This window comes from Pollicipes pollicipes, unplaced genomic scaffold, assembly GCF_011947565.3.
Source record: "Pollicipes pollicipes isolate AB1234 unplaced genomic scaffold, Ppol_2.1 Scaffold_4295;HRSCAF=5057_pilon_pilon_pilon, whole genome shotgun sequence".
In the NCBI taxonomy this organism is placed as follows: Eukaryota; Metazoa; Arthropoda; class Thecostraca; order Pollicipedomorpha; family Pollicipedidae; genus Pollicipes; species Pollicipes pollicipes.
In genome coordinates this window covers 35,913,478-35,933,481 of record NW_023596461.1, presented here as the reverse complement: position 1 = coordinate 35,933,481, position 20,004 = coordinate 35,913,478, and the positions used below count along the sequence as shown (strand labels likewise).

The window sequence follows — 20,004 nt, the reverse complement described above, 5'->3', positions numbered from 1 at the left end:
AGGACGAATCTCTCCCCACGTCCGTTTCGCCTTTGGGCCGCCTTCGGCGGGGGGCCATCTCTGCTTGTGCACCGATTGGCAAGAGGTCTGATAACATGCTTAGCTTTGCTCATATTGTGCATTATTCAATCAGCAAATACGCAGATCTGGCCACATTTTTATCTCAAATGCACACCAACGAGGAGGAATCTCTCCACTCGTCCATTTCGCATTCGGGCCGCCTTCCGCGGACGCCCATTCCCGTTCGTATTTATTTTTATTAGCGGAATTATTTAGCGGAATGTCTCAGGCGCCATCCCGTGGCGGAGCGCTGGCACGCTGCCACCGGTGGTCGACTGCTAACTGATTAGGGTATTAGCATGGTCAGTTCGCTTGTCCTCGCCTTATAGAAAACTTGCAAGAACATGGGACCCACACGCAGCACTTCCCTACTGCTATAGTAATACATTTGGTATGGAATAGCCTTACTTTGGCACGCATCCCATCACATCATGGCACGTAATGAACGTTGTGAACGAAGCTGAGCATGTGCACGTAACTTTTGCAAATCGGTGCATGAGCAGAGATTGCCGCCCGCTGAGGGCGGCCCGAGTGGAAAACGGACGAATGGAGAGATTCTTCTTTGTTGATACGCATTTGTGATTGCATTGTTGTCAGATCAGCGCATCTGCTGATTGGATAATGCACAATGTCAACGAAGCTAAGCATGTTCTCGGCATGCTTGCCATTCGGTGCACAGGCAGAGAGGGCCGCCCGTCGAGGGCGCCCAAGTACGAAATGGAGGAGTGGAGAGATTCGTTCTCGTTGAGACGCATTTTTGATTGTAATGTGGTCAGATCAGCGCATCTGCTGATTGGATAATGCCCAATGTGAACGAAGCTGAGCATGTTCTCGCACCTTTTGCCAATCGGTGCACGAGCAGAGATGGCCGCCCGCCGAGGGCAGTCCGAATGCAAAACGGTCGAGTAAGAGATTCGTCCTCGTTGCCACGCATTTGTGTTTGCAATGTGGCCAGATCACCCCATCTGGTGATATGATCATGCACAATGTGAACAAAGCTGAGCATATTCTGGAACCTTTTGCCAATCGGCACCCAAGCAGACATGGCCACCTGCGGAGGGCGGCCCGAGTGGGAAACGCGCGAGTGGAGAGATTCTTCCTCGTTGTTTTGCATTTGTGATAGCATTGGGGTCAGAGCAGTGTATCTTTTTATTGAATGATGCACAATGTGAGCGAACTGAGCATGCTTTCGATTTGTTTTGCCGATCGGTGCCCGAGATTAGATTGCCGCCCGGTGAGGGCGGCCGAAGTGCAAAACGGATGAGGTGAGAGATGCGTCCTTGTTGATATGCATTTGTGATTACAATGTCGTCAGATCAGCACATCTGCTGATTGGATAATGCACAATGTGAACAGAGCTGAGCATGTGCTCGCGCCCTTTGTCAATTTGTGCCGGAGCAGAGATGGCGGCCCGCTGAAGGCTGCCCGAGTGCGAAGCGGAGGAGTGGAGAGATTCGTCTTCGTTGATACGCATTTGTGATTGCAATGTGGTCAGATCAGCGCATCTGCTGATTGGATAATACTTAATGTGAACGAAGCTGATGAAGTTCTCTGACCTTTGTCAATCGGTGCACGAGCAGAGGTGGCTGCCCGCCGTGGGCGGCCCGAATGCGAAACGGACGAGTGGAGAGATTTGTCCTCATTGATACGCATTTGTGATTGCAATGAGGCCAGGTCAGGGCATCTGGCGATATGGTAATGCACAATGTGAACAAATCTGAGGATGTTCTCGCACTTTTTGCAATTCGTTGCCCGAGAAGAGAAGGCTGCCAGCCGAGGGCGGCCTGAGTGCGAAAGCGACGAGTGAAGAGAAACGTGTTCCCCCTCCTCATTGGCTGCCTTTGCTACACTATACCACTCCTCATTTGGGATGGTGTAGCAAATGTGGGTTCCTTTTAGTCTCTTGTTTGAATAAATGACCACATCGGAAAATGGCAACATGCTAAAGTGACGGAAACTCCAATGACAACATGGAAGAAACGACAAGCATTTTGAGAAAAAAAAATTATCTGTAATCTCGCTTCTGTCGTAAGTGCGAAGGGTGCAGCCTAACGATGGTCACATGGAACAACAAATTTCGATGCAGGCGTGTACTTTCCTATTCAGTTGTGACGCTTCCGCCCGCCCGCTCCCCCTCCCCCCCCCCCCCCGAACATGGGCAAAAGCCCCTTCCGTCTTTGGTAGAAATATGGGCGCAATCCGGGGAAATGCCGGTATCTGCGAAACTTTGGTGGTAGTTTCATAGTCCTCTGGTAACACATTTTGGGAAACTACGCCCCTGTTCCGACCTGATCAATTATAACAGTTTTGTCCTGCACAACACTCTGTGTCAATAAACGGCCCTTTCTTCTTTCCTCTTGCCATAAGGGGCCATGAGCTGCCACGTAAAGCTGACGTCTGCCATCCGTAAGGGTATGGCTGAGCGTAGAGCCTACTCGCCTTATTACTTCCTTCTTTCTATCTTTCTGTATTTTCTCTTATCGCCAACCCATCAGCACTAACCAAACAAGCAAAGTCGTTTAATTGAAATACAACAGATGCACATTACACGGTAGTATGAAAAGAAACAATGGCTGACGTGTCTTAAAGCTAAGCAAACTTGCCAAAGAGTTAAACATACTTGATGACTGCAGCTCTAGAAATAACCAAAACTGTCATGAAAAATATTCGCCCAGGTGTTGCTATCTAAAAAGGTATTCATTACGCTTCACAGTCTGCCGAACAGACCGTTCCGTGGTGTCTGCACAAGAGCGCGAAGTACAGCAAAAAAAGATTGGATGCGGGTCGACCGAGGCGGCGCAAGGAGAAGAAACAGCTGAGCAAGATTGGAGAGTCCACTTTACTTTGAAAGACGTTTCCCAGAAAGAGCAAATCGTGCTGCACTCTTTGTGCTGCCAGTGATGTAATTTTGAAATTATGCAGAAGGCTGACATAAGACAGGGGCGCTGTTCGCCCGGAGATTGTAAACAAATAAGAAACTTATGCTGCACTCGATCGACCCGCGCTGTGCGAGAGCTGGCCGTCCCCGTCCAGTCCACGCTACAATATTCGAAAACCGGTTGCATATTTGCAAAATACGCGGTCATCACTGTGCATTGGTTGAATTTCAACCTGTTGGTACCGGCTCTTGCCACGCTTTTAGTGATATTATGGTGTGTCACCATGTTACTGACTAGAAAAACAGTTTTGTTAGGATATTTAAAGAGTAGGCTTATTTGCTTCTGCAATCAAAAGCCTAAAGTACGTAAGTTCAATCTGAAGGATTCAATCCACGTGACGTCGGCGTCATAACGGGTCACTTATTTGACACCATTCTTGGTACGTAAATGCACCATTCGTGTTGAAAGGCTCTGCGAGAGCGCATGCCGGATTTACTATTGGGGTAAATGTCAAGTTTCTATGCCATGCTTATAACCAGTGAATTTAGCTCGCCGCAGACGAAATACAATCCCTTGCTTTACCTTGCCTGAGAGTGATTTGAAATTTAACAGGCAAGGGACCCAGCGCCCAGACCGACGTGGAGTCCTCTGTTCAGTATTGGTGGTTACCCCAGAAACCCCCAGAGGCGCATGCAGAGCTCGGGCCGACCCCTCCCCTCTCGAGGCCTCCGTCTTTATTTTAGCATCATAAAATGCCTCTTGTCTTGTGATCATTGCTCGCCGACTTTTGGCCCCACCTTAAAAAGGTACTAGCTGCGCCTCTGGAGCCTGATCGACGCATGATTCCCTTCAGCTGGCATTTCAGAGCCCATCTTGCGGGCCGTTGTCGGTTATTCCCAGCCATTACGACCCTTGGTTAGACCTTCGGGCCCTTCCATAGGTTTCTTGATCGCTGGTTGCGACTGGTACATAGGGCCCCTCGGACTTAATGCGTCTGTGAGGAGGGGGTACACTCCCCAGTCTCTACCGCCCCCCCCCCCCCCCTTATCCGGCCGCTCCCGCCTACACTGCTGTGTAGAGATTTCGTAAATAATTGCCGCGCTGGATCGGCACAATCGTCGGTTACCGATCACCACTGGCAGGTATTTTTCATACATGCGTTTCTAGGCAACCAATGTAAACAATGTGAACAGTAGCGCTGACAGATTCCGGTTGGTTCATCTTATTTCACGACATTCTGGAGCACAAGCGACATATTGAAAAAACGCGTTTTACCTCTCCCGATTGCCACCTGATAGCGTAAGGCCGCAGGGTGCTTGCTCCCTCGTTTTTATCCTATTATCTCCGCTTCTAGAATATGTGGTGTTGGAGTTGTCTTCAGAGCTGTGACACCTTTGTTTCTGTTACGTGATAGTTCCTTAGATGTAAGTTTCATGTACTATTCCTATCTCTATCTCTATGTTACTAAAGGAAGTGTGTGTGTGTGTGTGTGTGTGTGTGTGTGTGTGTGTGTGTGTGTGTGTGTGTGTGTGTGTGTGTGTGTGTGTGTGTGTGTGTGTGTGTGTGCGTGTGTGTGTGTGTGTGTGTGTGTGTGTGTGTGTGTGTGTGTGTGTGTGTGTGTGTGTGTGTGTGTGTGTGTGTGTGTGTGTGTGTGTGTGTGTGTGTGTGTGTGTGTGTGTGTGTGTGTGTGTGTGTGTGTGTGTGTGTGTGTGTGTGTGTGTGTGTGTGTGTGTGTGTGTGCGTGTGTCCGTTGGTTAACCTGCGGGCTAAACGTTCAGAAGTTTTTGCATGAAACTTGCCCACGACAGAGATCTGCCGGCTGCGCTTGACAGTTGCGTCAAAATTATGCATTTCACAAAAATGAGCGCGTGCCGAGCAAAAACAGAACGTCAAAATTCCGCAGGATTAACACAGGCGACCCCGATTTTGCGACTCCGGCCGAAGGCCCGACACGCCTCGCTTTCCGGAGCCGTATCTCAGTAACCAATGGTCGCAGCGACATACAACTTGCACGGTGCAATAGAGCACGGAGTGGGCCATCGCAGTCGGGTGCGTTTTTGGCGCAGCGTCACACGTGGCACGTGCACACGTGTTGACAAGATCAAATCGGCCGTGTTTGGTGCGTTTTTGCGTTCACCGTTGTATCTCGGCACGGCAAAAAGGTAGATGCCTGAATTTTTGTCCCCAACATTCACAACTGAAGCGGCTACATGTTCAGTCCGCATTGGGAGCTTTTACAAAGCACCGTTGCGCTGCAACTTGCAGGACAAATTGCAGGATGCCAAGCTTTAAAAAAAACGGTGCCGAATACAAGCCGCTACTTTCAAAACGATGCGTGATCTAGCGTTGAAAATTGTCTCAGTGTGTTGGCCAATTTGTGCCGTCTCTAATGTACCCTTTGGTTGAACGCATTTCAAAAGCTGTCGCTCGCAAATGAGCATAGACAAAGGGGTTCCGTGACTGCTTTTTCGTCGTGACGGCGGCAAGTTGCTGTCCTGACTCCAGGCGTACGCCCTGGACCACATATCACATTTGAAAACCACATGGGCGTGTTGGCCGGGTCATTGTCTCTACCCCACCTTTGCTGATTGCATTTTTGCACATGTCGTTCGCAAATGAGTCTAGATTGATGGGTTACACGGTGGCTTATTGCGCCGCGGCGGGACGGCGTCGTTCGGTGTTTCGGCCGACGCCGGAGTTTGCTTCCAGGTTAAACGGCCGTCTGATGACGTGATTAGCTGCCGTGATTTATTACCTCCCACCGGTTATGCCATCTGGCACTAAAATATCGACGGCAATGGGTTCCAGCCACTACGCGGGTATGGCACGAAAAGGTGTACCGTGCGAAAGGGTACGGTCACACGTGTCACGTGCCACATGCTTTTTCTCTCTTCCACGGACTTGCAGGTTGTGTGCCACATCTCGGCTTTCTGGTGATACATTGGCTGTTTTGGGTTTCTGATTCATTCGATGATCGGGGTGTGTATTTTTGTGATGTAAGTGTCGAATCTTGATGGTGCTGAAGTTAATGTTCCTGAGCGGAGTCGTGATGTCTTACTGCGCAGCATCGCGGTGCCTTCGTGCTGATCTTCTGCTTCCGTTGTGAAATGTGGCGCACCTCGATCGCTGCGGCTCGGACGGCATCCTTTCGGTACTGCTGAGCGATCGCTGTACAATAGTCCGTGCTGCGTTGTGATGCTTCAGTCGGCGAGGATCAGACGCCTCAAGAGTCAAGCTGCATATCGACGTCGGCTGGAGGTAAGATATTGGCGGAATAAGTCTGATGTTCACCGATTAGCAATGCCCTTTATCCTCAATTGGATAATGCGAAGCTGAAGGTAAGTCGATTAGGTTCGGGCGAAATAAGACTGGTGTTCATCGATTGGCAATGCCGTTGCTTTCCAGCTGAGCCCCCCCCCCCCCCCGCCAAAAACGAAAATGTGTCGTAACGCGCAGCGGGATATAAGGATTCCATTCGGTGTGGCACGTCAGAAACAACAGCTGCACACCACCATCACCACCAAGATGGTGTACGGACCGTGCGGCACCCTCCGTCTGACGACGCCGTGCATGGTGGACGGAGCATGCAAGAAGCAGTTCCCAAAGGCCTTACGGTCCATCACGATACGGGATACCCCCGGTACCGGCGCCGCAGCCCCTGTAACGGAGGACGCACGGGGCAGCTCGCCAGCCGGCCGGGCGGCGCCGTCCACGTCGACAACCGGTGGATTGTGCCCTACAATCCGTTCCTCAGTCGCGCCCTGGACAGCCATGTCAACATGGAGATCATCACCCATGCCGTCATGTGCATACGGTGCGTCATCAAGTATGTCACCGAGGGCGGAGACCAGGTGATGTTCCGGGTGTCGGCTGGGGACGAGGTGGTGGACGAGATCGCCACCTACCAGCAGGGCCGCTACCTGAACGCCATGGAGGTGGCGTGGCGGCATTTCGGCTGCCCTGTCCACAAGCACCAGCCGCCAGTGCAACAGCTGTCCGTCCACCTGGGCGGCGACGACCAACCGCTGCGCTTCCGCGCCGGCGACAGCCCGCGTCAAGTGGCGGAGGACGCTGGCGCCGACACCAAGCTCACCGGCCTCTTCAAGCGGTGCGCGGAGGACGAGTTTGTCCGGACTCTGCTCTGCCACAGTGTGCCGCGCTACTACACGTGGCAGACGGGAGCTCGGTGCTGGCGTCGGCGCCGCCGAGGCACGCCGGACGTTGCCGGCATCTTCGCCGCTGAAGCCATCGGTCGCGTCTACACCGTCAGCCTGCGCGCCGGGGAGGCGTTCTTCCTGCGCCTGCTCCTCCACAACGTGCGTGGGCCGCGCACCTACGAGGAGCTGCGCACGGTGGATGGCCAGGTGAGCGCCACCTTCAGGGGTACATGCTCGGCACACGGCTTGCTGGAAAACGGCCAGCACTGGCACCGGGCCATGGAGGAGGCGGCCGTCGTCGCCCTCCCCCGCCAGCTGCGGCGGCTGTTTGCCGCGATTGCCGTCGAAGGCCGTGCCAGCTGTGATCTGCTGCGGCTGTGGCGCACCTTCCGGCACGCCATGTCCGATGACGTGCGCCACCGGCTGTCGCGGGTGGGCGGCGGCGGCGGCGTCGGCGACACCAAAGACATCGACGAAACCGACGGCAGTGGCGGGGACACCTAAGACACCGAACACGAACCTAGCATGCGACTCATCTACGACGCGACCCTGCGCCTCATCGGTCGTCATCTGCGCCGCCTCAGCGGCCAGACGCTGGCCGACGTCTGCCTGCCGCAGCCGGCCGACGCTCCAAGCCAGCCGATCGCCGAGGACGGCGGCGGGGCGCTGGGCCGCCAGCGTGCGCACGTGGCCGCCCGCCTGCCGCTGCTGACCGACGAGCAGCGCCTCGTCTACGACGAGGTCATGCGGCGGCTGGACGCGAGCGACGGTGGTCCCATGTTTCTGCGGGCACCGGGAGGTAAGTAAGCAACCGCACTTTCAGAAGCGCAAAGTTTTGCGATTGCATCACGCAATCTGTGTCGTCAATGACATCCGCAACCCCGCAGGGGCACCGGCTTCGGCCGGTATAGGGGACTAGCGCTCCCTCGGGTCCCAGCTCCGGTAACGGGTGGACAGCGCAAGCTGTTTCTCTCAGGGCGTAGCGACCCTGCCGGTACGTGGGCTCCTGCTCCTTGTCCCGCCCCGCTCCCTCCACATTACCCGCACTCTCGCATCCGGCCCTATCACCACTCCTCATCCTCGTTTTATCGGGGTCGCCGTGCCACCTCGCCTACGCCCCCAAGTTGATCGGATTCTGGTGCCTGAGGGGTGCGTCGTGCGGGTCAGGGGGCCTGTGGGGCCCCACACGGGTCTAGCGGCTTGCCGCTCGCGTTGCGGTTGGTTGCTCCTTGCTTGGGTGCTGGGTGGTCTGTGCGGGTCTCCGCTTGGGGCGCCTGGCCGCGCGCAGCGGCTTAAGGGGTCAAGGGACGGCGGCGCTGAACCACGGTCAGGACGGGAAGGGGTCTCCCCGGTTACATCTGGCCGTGTGGGATGCGTCGTTCGCCCCGTATAGCGCCGGGGTAGCCCTGGAGGCACCACCACCCCCTGGGTGACTGGGTCGGCCCCCAGTTGGGCTCCGAGGTGGGTGTGGAGCCTCGGTGTCGCACGCTAAAACCTTACATGCATGGCAACTTTCATCTAAAAAGACACCCGCACCCCGAAAGGGGGGCGGACTGAGGCTACGGGTGGTAGTGCGTCAGCGCCTACCCCTCGAATTTTGATCTTCTGAAGCGCAGAGAAGCCGCTGTCGTCTCTTTCGCCCTTTCAAAGGCGAAATGGGTGTGATCGGTTTGGAAAGGTGCTCCGATGCGACAAGCTCGAGGACGGTGGGATCGAGGTTGAGTTCCAGAACGGAGAGGAGGCGAAACGGGCCAGGACTTCGGATAGGTTTGTGTACTGTGTGCGGGATGCGGAGGGGAAAAAGGACGTGTCAGTGGCGATGGCTGTGGAGGTCCATAGGACAAAGAACTCGTCAAAGGGTATCATCAACTGTTTTGACCTGAGAGATGTCGGTGATGAGGAAATAGTCGACGGTCTCGCTGAGTTCGGGGGACAGATGCTCGCCGCAGCAAGGTGCGCAGGGGTGCGGAGCTGGTCCCCACGAACAACATCGTGCTGACTTTTAATCGTCCTGACATACCATCTGAAGTAAGAGTAGGCTATGTGAAGGTGAAGGTGCGCCTTTTTATTCCGAACCCCATGAGATGTTTTAAGTGCCAAATGTTTTGACATACGAAGGACTTCTGCCGCAACCAGCCAGCATGTCGTAAGTGTGCTTCTCCGGAGCACCCGAGTGATCAGTGCACTACAGTGAACCCATGGTGTGTGAACTGTGGGAAAAACCAGAAACCTCACTTAACTTTCGATCGTGCATGCCCGGCGTACGCCAGAGAGAAGGAGATCATCGCACTGAAAACCACGAAGAACATCTCATTTCGGGAAGCAAGGGATTTGTATGAACTGAGCCACCCTTAGACATCATATGCCACAGCGACTAAGGCTCCTGTCCCATCTGAGGTCTCCTTAGACCAGATGACTGGAACGCAGTTCGTTAAGCTGCTTACATCGTTCGGGCTGTTGGTTGTACCGGCGTCTCAGGTGCACGCCACAGTATCGGCAACACTGTCCCCCGTCTCGATGGCACCCTGTGCCCCCTCTGAGACACAGACCAGCTCGCCAGTTGTTACCTCGCCGCCTCTCCCCACACCGGCGGAAAGCAGTGAGTGGACCGTAGTCCGCCGGGGCCGAACTTCCCGGTCTTCGCCGGTAAGCACGCGATCACCGGCTTCACAGCCGTCCTTCCCAGGAGCATCACGTCGTACAGCACTGAGTGACACGATGGGACGAAAACTGGACAACCTTAAGCGCCATGAGGCGGAGAGACGGGCGCGCGAGGCAAAGCGTGTATGCCTTTAGGAGCAAGAGAGGGCGAAGGCAGTCAGTCGACTGTCGGGTGCGGGCCCCGGGCCCGCTCCCACGGGGGAGGTGGTCCCCCCCCCCCTCCCCCCGAAAGTGTGGAAGCTCCCTCAGGCCCCTCCGACTCGCAGAGAGACCCGTCTATGGGTTCTCTGCCACCACCCCCACCTAGGACCACGGCGTCGCCGGCCCCGGCCCAGTTTAGGACGGGGCGCCCGGAAAAGCGTGGACCGCCGGGGCCGATTTCGCCAACAGATGGCGGTAGTCCCCGGATCCGGCCCAGGATCTGCCCGCTCTCTTTGGGTTCTGAGGGCAGGACCACCAACCGTGGGCCAGGCTCTAGCGCTGCTGAGATCTTTTAAAACCTTACAGTGCTTTTGAACCCTCTTCATTGAGTCAGTTTTACGGTGGAACCGTGGAGGTGTAAGATCAAGCACCCAGGACTTGCAGACAGTTTTAAGCGCGCACTGCCCGGTAGCCGTATGTCTCCAGGAGACCAAGTTGGCGCCTGATGCGGCCTTCAGCCTGAAAGGGTACACTACCTTCCGTACTGACATGTCAACAGACACCATTGCTTACGGTGGCGTTCTGTTGGCTGTATACCAAAGCATACCCACACGGCGTCTGGTGTTAGGAACAGACTTGCAAGCTGTCGCAGCAACGGTGAATTTCAACCGACGCACCATAACTGTCTGCTCTCTCTGCTTGCCACCCGGGGTTTCATTTTCATCTGGAGGACTACGGGAGTTAGTCTCTCAACTTCCTCCCCCTTTCCTCGTTTTGGGCGATTTTAATGCACATCACACTTTGCGGGGGTGTGCTTCCACGAACACTCGCGGTAGGCTATGTGAGGCTTTCGTGCGTGACGAAGGTTTGTGTGTTTTAAATACAGGAGCAAGAACGCGTTTTACATTACCATCAGGACAATCGTCAATGCTAGACCCAAGCATTTGTAGTCCGCAGTGGGTACCACACTTCACCTGGCATGCCTCAGAGGACCCCGTTGGAAGTGACCATTCTCCGGTCTGGGTTCGGTACCGTGGTGGTACTGTTCTTGGTACTCGACCTCAGCGCTGGAATTTCAAGAAGGCGGACTGGAGCGAATTTGAGATCCGCCTGGAGGAAACCTTTTCGAACGATTTCGACTCTGCAACTCCGACTGCGGAGGATTTATGTTTCTCGTTTTGGATGCGGCGAAAGGATGCATTCCGCGCACCTCCGGATGCCCTCGTCGCACCGCTGTACCTTGGAGGAACGACGAGTGTCGCGACGCTATTCGTGCACGTCGGAGAACTTTTAGGGCTTTTGACCGGCACAGCAGCACATTCAGCCTCATGGCTTTCAAGCAAGCACGCGCGGCCGCACGCCGCACTAGCTGCCATTCGCTCGCTGCGTAGTGTAGCGGAGCGGCCCGACCTCATCCATGATATGGTACGGCATTTTCCTCCCCGTGTACTACGAGCGTTGCTGGCACTTTTCAACTGTGTACGGGAGTCAGGTAACTTCCCGCCAAGCTGGCGAGAGGCCATAGTAGTGCCTATTTTAAAGCCCGGGAAAAGTGGAACGAACGCCCGTGACTATCGCCCGATCGCCCTCACATCTTCGCTTTGTAAGCTCATGGAAAGAATGGTGAATGTGCGGCTCTCATGGACTTTGGAACGTCAAAACTTTTTCACGAATGCTCAGTGCGGATTCCGTAAGAACAGGAGCACGATTGAACACATATTAACTCTTGATACCGCAGTGCGAGCCGGTTTTGTTAGCAAACGTCGCACCGGCGCCATCTTTTTTAACATAGAAAAGGCTTATGATACCACATGGAGACATGGAATCCAGATAAAGTTATTCGATTGTGGCGTCCGCGGTCACATCGGAAAGTTTTTACAAAACTTTTTGACCGGGGAGCTAGAATCGCTTTTGAACTAGGGTGTGAGTGAAAAATGTCATCGCAAAAAGACCATGCGGGAGTGAAAAAATCAATTAAAAAGATGGAACTTACGAGCTCGTGACTGATGCTTCAGTGAACAAAGACATCTATTTCAAGTCGGCATGGACGCAATATTAGGAACCTGACAAAACCATTTCGTTTTTTAGCATCCTAGGCCATTAAAGTGAATCAGAATACATTAACACGCGCTCGGGTGGGGGGGGGGGGGGGGGGCAAATTAACCCCCGAAGGCCTTTCCCGAATGGTTTCTGAACGGCGCGGCGTATCCGCGCCAAATTTTGCATAGCTGTAGAAAATTGCAAAGCAGATCGCTTGACATACCAATTTTAGATGTACCCTGTACGGTCGCTGACCTACGACAGGTCAAGTCATACAAGTGACAAGTCAGCCCATGGTTTCAACAAAGGCAATTTCTAGGGAATCGTTCAATCTGATACAACAACGGAGTGTTTGAAGAAGACGTACATCTCTAATATGCTTTCTTAGGCATCACAAATATTGAATGAGCAAATTACGTTGATCTAAGGTCAGATATGATGGTCAGACCAATTTCAAAACCAACCTGATTTATTACTCTGAGGCTTGCTGTATGAGGTAGATTCTGGTGCCCATTTCGAATTTATTGACAGCAGGAAATGCATTATATATTTTCAATTGACTTAGAGGTCAGAACAGGCCACTGACCTAACATGACTTGGGTCGAACGTTTTGCTTTAGGAACATACTGCCTAGTGTAATATTTGTCGCTTATTCACATCTAAAACGCAGACCAGTCATGCATCGTTTCTGTCATCAAGACCTTCAAAGGATCAAACAAGGCCAATGACCTCAAATGGGCTTGTGAACTTTTTCTTAGAGACAGTTGCCCAGGTTCTGGGGGCACTTTGGAGACCAACCTGGAATTTGACCATCTCTGACCTTATTCGACCTGAACGTCATGACCTAGGAAGCTGAAACCTTGACTTAAGTGAGTTCACGTATAGGTTAAGACACCCTGTAAATTTGGTGTCTCTAGCTTTCTTAGCTCCCGAGATCTCAGAGGAGGGGGTCAAATTGACCCCTCCCACGCCCACGTGAGCGAAGGGTATCTAGTCGGTCAACCGGGAGCGTGTTAAGGCATAGTAATTTGATGACAGTAATATGAGCATAACAAATTATAAACACCAATAATCTGATGCTGCACTTTTCAGTTCCCTTCCACAACACTTTTAAAACAAAACAGAGCAAAGGAATTCAATAACAAAATAACAACAGAAAATTCAACAAGCATAAAACACTCAAACAAAAAACCTTGGACTCCTACACATCAGCCCATCACCAAGTCAAACACAATAGACATCTTTCTGGCTTCTGTTTAGATAGAGTCAGGGAAAACAAACATTTTGTCACTGTTTCTTGCAAAATACCCATGCTTATTTCCATGAAAGTAGCCTATGCCTAACCTCAAGAGGCCATACATCGTTTCATCCTGTATAACCTGATTGTATCACAGCAGCAGTGGTGAGTTACTAATTCTTGCACAATTCCTATTGCCACTTGCTATGCACTTGACCAACTTAGCCTAACTTGGAGCAGCCCATATGATGAACATCATCTCAACTCACCTATCTGTTGACAGCAGCACTTGTGACAAAAACATGATATTTAAAACTAGTTTTGGCTGGTTCCAACTTGCATTTTTATTCAGTTCATTTGTGTATGATTGTTGACAGACAAAGTTGATAACACACAAATCAAAACACTTAAAGTCTCTTTGAACAACTTAGTTTGATTTTCATGGTTAACCTATGTCAAGGGCAATAATTTGGCATGCTCTAGAAAACAATCTCTCTCCTCCAAAAATAACACAACTTTTAGATGACCATGCCAGTATTGCTGCCTGCCTTTTCAGCTGCAGCAAATGCATCCATTTGCGCTTGTTTATTCATATCTAATGACAAAGTTTGAGATGTTAGCTTCACATTTTAAATGGGGTGGTCTGAATATTTGTTACATGCCAATATTTAACTCATATTATAATTGCTATGCAGTTTAGAGTATCCCTGTGTTAACTGTATAGTGCATATATACAGTACAGTCATTTGCCGGTCAGCAAACTGTGATAACTATTGAAAACATGTCGTTAAAGCAGCCATATGGGAACACTTTAAGAAATTTGGGACAAATAACGAAGAATATGGAACAAAATAAGCCTATTGTATGTCTTGTGGCATCATAATTTGTCTTATGACAAAACTCGATGCATTAAAACAGAACATGGCTAACTGGTTACCAATCATGTGCTGAAAGCAGGTAAGGTAAGCAATTACTTGGTCTACAGGAGACTTACTGGGTTCTTCCTACTCCCCCAAAACAAATTTCAGTACCTTTTGCATGGTCTGCTGGCAGACAGTCATCCGACTCACTCCCCAAATATACATATCAATCATGCCCACCAACCTTCGAGATTAAAATGCGAAACAAGCAAGAGGTGTGCATAATAAACATCTCCAGAGGGCAGAATTCCGCCATCAGACACTTCTGTATTAGCTGCGTCGGGTCTCTCCCAAGGCTCTATATGGCAGAGTTTCTTCCAATGCTAATGCCTTGCCAGGTAGCCTGGTAAGTCAGACTCTCGAAAGGCTTGGATTTATCATTATTGAGCACCGCCATGAGCCAGGAAAACTGTTAACCGAAGGTTTAAGAGGGCAAAGATGGCGGTAAAAATAAGTTCCGTGCTTCAAATCGTCTCCTTCATTCCCTGTGGATTGTCCACGCTTGGGTGCATATCAAACATGTCTGGGCGGCTAGCGAATTAATCCAAGTTATGTATGAAATACTTACAAGTTTGCAGTTGGGGCATCTTGCAGAGAAATTGGTGAAAATTTTAAGCATCAGATGGTATCTCTAAAGCCAATCGAAAAGGAAGGAAGAGTAAAGTAGTCTGACACTGGTATGATACCAAGAAAAATAAAAGTAGCTAAATAAACGTAAAGACTGGTACTTTTCTCGCAAAATATTTCAATCACCTGATTTGACTTAAAATCGGTTAATATAAGCCCTCAAATAGTGATATTAATTTTGTAAGATTAAGTTATAAGACATTTCTTGAACTTTTCACTCATGCATTTCGGGAGAGATGCAAATTATTGAACAAGTTTCCTGGGGAAAAAGATGGAGTAAAATATATATAATACTTGGAGTAAAATTTTTTACCAGGCCTTGCTGATGTTCGCACCAGGCTCTGCTTTCGTGGTGTGGTGGTGAGACCAAACAAATACGGGATGCGTGAAAACCTTACAATTGGCGCACAGCTGCAGATTGTGATGCATTTTGTAAACAAACCAAACTTAATGCGTGCAAGCGGCTGGGGTCCCTGGGGTTCTTGGGCTTGGAGGTACCTGGCGCCCGTGCTATGTACATACATAGCCGTGATTTAGATGAAGGTGAGGCAGGACATAGCCATTGGTGTCCAAGTTCTGCGGAGCCTCGTTTATGGTGGTTTCAAGTGAGCTCGGTTTTGGATGACATCTGAAAACCTCAGAAAGGGAAATAGGGGTTCGGCATGTGCAGTTAGACAATGTCAAGCAGGAGTGAAAAATTCACATAAGATATGGGGAAAAGGAGTGAAAAATTCCTTCTCATAGGGGGTTGCTTTACACCCAAAGTCGGCAATTTTGGGACACTGTTTTTGACTGACAGGTTTTTTCGGGTGCGTGTTGGTTCTTATCACTCCGACAGGTATCCGCAGGATAATGGTGTGCCTCAGGGCGGCGTATCAAGTGTCATTCTTTTCGCCGTGATGATTAGCGACATAGGGGACAGGCTTCCACATGGAACCAGCCATTCTCTGTTCGTAGACGACTTCGCTCGTTGGTGTGGCTCATCGACCACTCGCACGATGGAGCGACAGCTGCAGCTGGCTGTCAAACGTCTGTAAAAGTGGAGTGTGCTGAATGGTCTCCGGTTTTCGACATCGAAGACAACTGCTGTCCATTTCTGTCGTCATCGCCGTCACTGTCCTCAAATGAAAATCAGACTGTGTGGGCGACGCGTCGCCAATGCCAGCACCATGAAATTTATCGGGATACGGTTTGACCGACGCCTAACATACCGTGAGCACATAAGAAATAGCCGCGACAAATGTTTAAAATCTCTTAACATCCTAAGATGCGTAGGACGTACATCATACAGTGCTGATAGGAGGACACTCTTACTCCTATATCGTTTCCTGACTTGTTCAAAACTTGACTGCGGTTGTTTTATCTATGACGGTTCTTCAGACCTGATCAAACATACTTTGAACACGGTGCATCACGCCGCACTACGTATCGCCACAGGGGCTTTTCGAACATCGTCCATAGATAGTCTTCTGGTGGAGGCTCACGAGCCCCCACTAGCATTGCGAAGGCAGATGCTGGGACCGCGCTACACGTGCAAGCTGGCGCAGGTCCCAGATCGTCCCACCTACAAAGCAGTGTTTTCGCGTAGCTTACGAAGGCTTTTTCTACGTCAACGGTCTCCACAAACTTCCCCTTTTGTGTACGAATGAGAAAACGTTTAGACGTGGCCGGCCTGAACCTACGACGTGTCATCAGACCTAAATCCCTGAAGGCTGCTCCTTGGGAGTTAGCATCGCCAAGAGTGGACGTTTCGCTGTCAAACACGCAAAAGCAACGCGTTCTCATGACGAAACTTAAAGACGCAGCCTTAGAGCACACAGCCTCCTTTGACGGGTAGTTTATTGCTTGTACATATGGTTCGAAGACGGATACAGGTGTAGGTCGCGCTTTTGTGCGCGGATCCACAACCCGGTCTCGCACTGCCTTCACACGCGTCGGTCTACACTTCCGAGCTTATAGCCATCAGCAAAGCTCTCTGTTTTATTGAAGTGGACGATAGCAGTCTGCATTTGATTCTTTCCGACTCCTTTAACAGTCTCCTGGCTGTTGGCGGCTTCTCCCCACCGAATCCACCAGTTCAGGACATTCAATCGCGTCTTAGCTCACTGGATCGAGCAGGAAAAACGGTCGTACTATGCTGGATCCCAAGTCACGTGGGGATCTGCGGAAATGATCTTGCTGACGCGGCAGCAAAGCGCGCTACGACAGGGACACCCATTCCTATAACACCACTACCAGCTCAAGACATGTACCCCGCAGTGTCGTCGTTTATGCAGAAGCGATGGCAGTTCCACTGGAACTCGGTGAGCGCCAACAGAATGCAGTCTGTGAAACCCCGTATTGGACTATGGCAGTCGCGTTTTCGCGACAATCGGTGGGAAGAAGTTGCTCTTTGCCGGCTACGCATAGGCCACACATATGCTACGCACCGTCACCTGCTATTGGCTGGCAACAGACCATACTGCAGTCGATGCTCTGGCCCGCTGGCCGTGCACCACCTGCTAGTCGCTTGCCGTCACCTTACTGCAACGAGAGCGCAGTTTTTCGGACACTCCGTCCACAGTCGCACGCTATGTGACTTTTTAGGAGATTCTACGCACGCTGTCGACTTTGATTAAGTGCTCCAGTTCCTTCGCGCTATAGATTTCTTAGCAATCTTTTCATCATGATACTAGGCCAGATCATCAAGGTTTTATAGGGTGACTTGATTGATGCACTTGCCTGATTGGCGGTTCTGCATAAATTGATAGTTGTGGACGCTGCATGACCTACAGCAGTCGATGCGCCCTAAACCTCCAAATCATCATCATCAATGACGTTCGCAACGTTCGCTGGCCTGCTACCAGCCATCGCATTGTGTCGCGGCGTGCGAGTGCGACTAACGCGCTGTGCCATACGTGCTCTGCTGTAATGCTGTGACAATATGGAAATGTGTGTTTTCGATTTTTCGATAGGATGGTGCACCAAACCGCAAGCACTCACCATGTGCGTTCGCAGTGCGTGTACATGTGCGATGCATTTCTTTCTCCGGCAAGTTCTGGCAAGACCTTCCTGGAGAACCTGCTGCTGACGGCTGACGACCAGGCGCCGGCGGCGAGGCCATCGCCGTGGCGTCGTCCGGCCTTGCCGCCAGCCTCCTGGATGGGGGCACGACTGCCCACTGTCGCTTCAACATCCCACTCCACCTGCACGACGCGTCCACCTGCGACCTGCGCCGGAGGTCACCGGCCGCCGACGATTTCAGACGCTGCGTGCTGCTGGTGTGAGATGAGGCGGCAAAGGTGCACCGGCGGGAAGTGAAGACCGTCGACGCGGCGCTGCGCGACGTATGTGAGTGGGAGTTCGGTCGCCTCCTCACCGTTTTCGCGGGCGACTGGCAGCAAATCCTGCCGGTTGTCAGGGGCGGTGGCAGGTGTCACATTGTCGACGCGTGTCTCAAGTCGTCTCCCCTGTGGCAGCACGTGACGTGCCTCACGCTGCGCACCAATATGCGCGCGCAGCTGCAGGGGGACGCCGAGGCGGGTGAGTACGCCGTTTTCTCTGCCGGCTGGGGTCCGGCCAGCTGCCCCTTTGCCCCTACACAGAGGACTATGTTGTGCTGCTACCGGCGGTGCGCAGCTCGGTGCGGTCCTTGGCTGAGTTGGCGGCCCGGATTTACCCCGACCTGTCGCAAAACATTGGCGACACAGAGTGGCTCGAAGAGCGGGCCATCCTCAACGCGTTCAATGCCGGCGTCAAAAGAATCAATGGCCACGTCATTGACCGTCCGCCGGGGCCGGGGCACGTGTACACGAGCGTAGACAGTACGTCCGACCCTGACGCGGTGCCGCTGGCCACCGAGGTTCTTAACGGCATCGAGCTCTCTGGCACGCCAGCACATTGTATCCGGCTCAAGGCCGGCGCTCCAGTCCTCCTCATGCGTAATCTCGACGCACCCAGCTTGATCATCGGCACGCTGTGCGTGACGGTCGCCTTGTCCGCCGACGTCCTGGAGCTGCAAATTATCACCGGTCCAGACCGCAGCCACGTGATCGTTGCGCTACGGAATCCGATCGAGTCTACCCCGGATTCTGGCCTGGGGTTCTCATTCCGACGCCTGCAGTTCCCCGTGAGCGTGGCGTTCGCAATGACAACAGGAGCCGAGGCCAGACGAAGAAGCGGGTGGGTGTGTACCTGCCCACTCCCGTGTTCACACACGGGCAGCTGTATGTATTCATGTCTCATGTGGGCAGCTTTGTCGGCATCGAAATTCCAGTCATGCGCAACGTGGTTTACCGAGAGGTCCTGCGGCAGTGAACGCGACCGCGGCAATGGCAGCACGCCTCCCCAGTGTGATACCTGGTACCACCCTCAAAACTGCAGCGTCCTTTGATTAGTGCACTTTTGCTGTGCAGTGCATTTCATGTTGTGCCGTGTATGTGAAAAAATTCGCACTGCATGTCATTGTTCATCATGTAAATCCGAACGATTGCCGGCGTGAACGGTGCAGATCGCGCGCAGGTGCATGTCACAGGGCATGCCATTGTTCATTGTGGTGTAAATCCGAGCCATTGCCGGTGTGAACGGTGCAGTTCGTGCGCCAGCGGAGCCCATCTGCGATGGCATTGGCCGGCGGCGGCCGGTCACGTGACGTGAACCCTTGACTGATGTGCTCGCGTCAACACTGACAGTGCGCGCGATGTATACTATTCATTTTGGTGTGAGTCGGAACAATGGCCGGTGTGAACGGTGCACGTCGCGCGCGTGTGTAAGTCGCAGTGCATGTCATAAGTTCACGGTGCATGTAATTGTCCATGGTGGTGTAAACCCAAACGATTGCTGGCGTGAACGCTGTAGAGCGCGCGCCAACAGAGCCCCATCTGGGGCGGCATTGGCCGGCGGCGGCCGGTCACGTGACGTGTACCGTACACCGATGTGCCTGCGTCAACATTGACAGTGCACGTGATGTGTGCTAGCCATTGTGGTGGTAATCGGAACAATGGCCGGCACGAACCGTGCGGATCGCGCGCGCTGTAAGTCACAGGTTAATGCCATAAGTTCATGTCATATAGAATGACCAGAAACAAAATTGTAGCTGACGTTTAAGCTACATAACGCGATCAAAATGGGCGCGAAAATGTTTTTAATCATAGCTCGCATGAATACAGCAAATTATCGCGCTAACCTAGGGAATGGAACCTATGGAACACCTCACCTGACCCAGCCCCTGCGAACATGTAACGGGGGTCTGCAGCCCTTTGCCCTGACCTGGACCTTTCATGTCAGCATTTCTCATTCTTGTT

At 52.2% G+C, this 20,004-nt stretch overlaps 1 protein-coding gene across 1 annotated transcript; it reads left to right on the top strand.

The window, feature by feature from the left end:
• Window positions 1–6,523: 6,523 nt before the first annotated feature.
• On the top strand, window positions 6,524–7,600 carry LOC119097485 (uncharacterized). Its single transcript, XM_037220514.1, has 2 exons — window positions 6,524–7,303; window positions 7,412–7,600. The coding sequence occupies exons 1-2, from the start codon at window positions 6,524–6,526 to the stop codon at window positions 7,598–7,600; spliced, it is 969 nt and encodes a 322-aa protein (XP_037076409.1).
• Window positions 7,601–20,004: the final 12,404 nt, after the last annotated feature.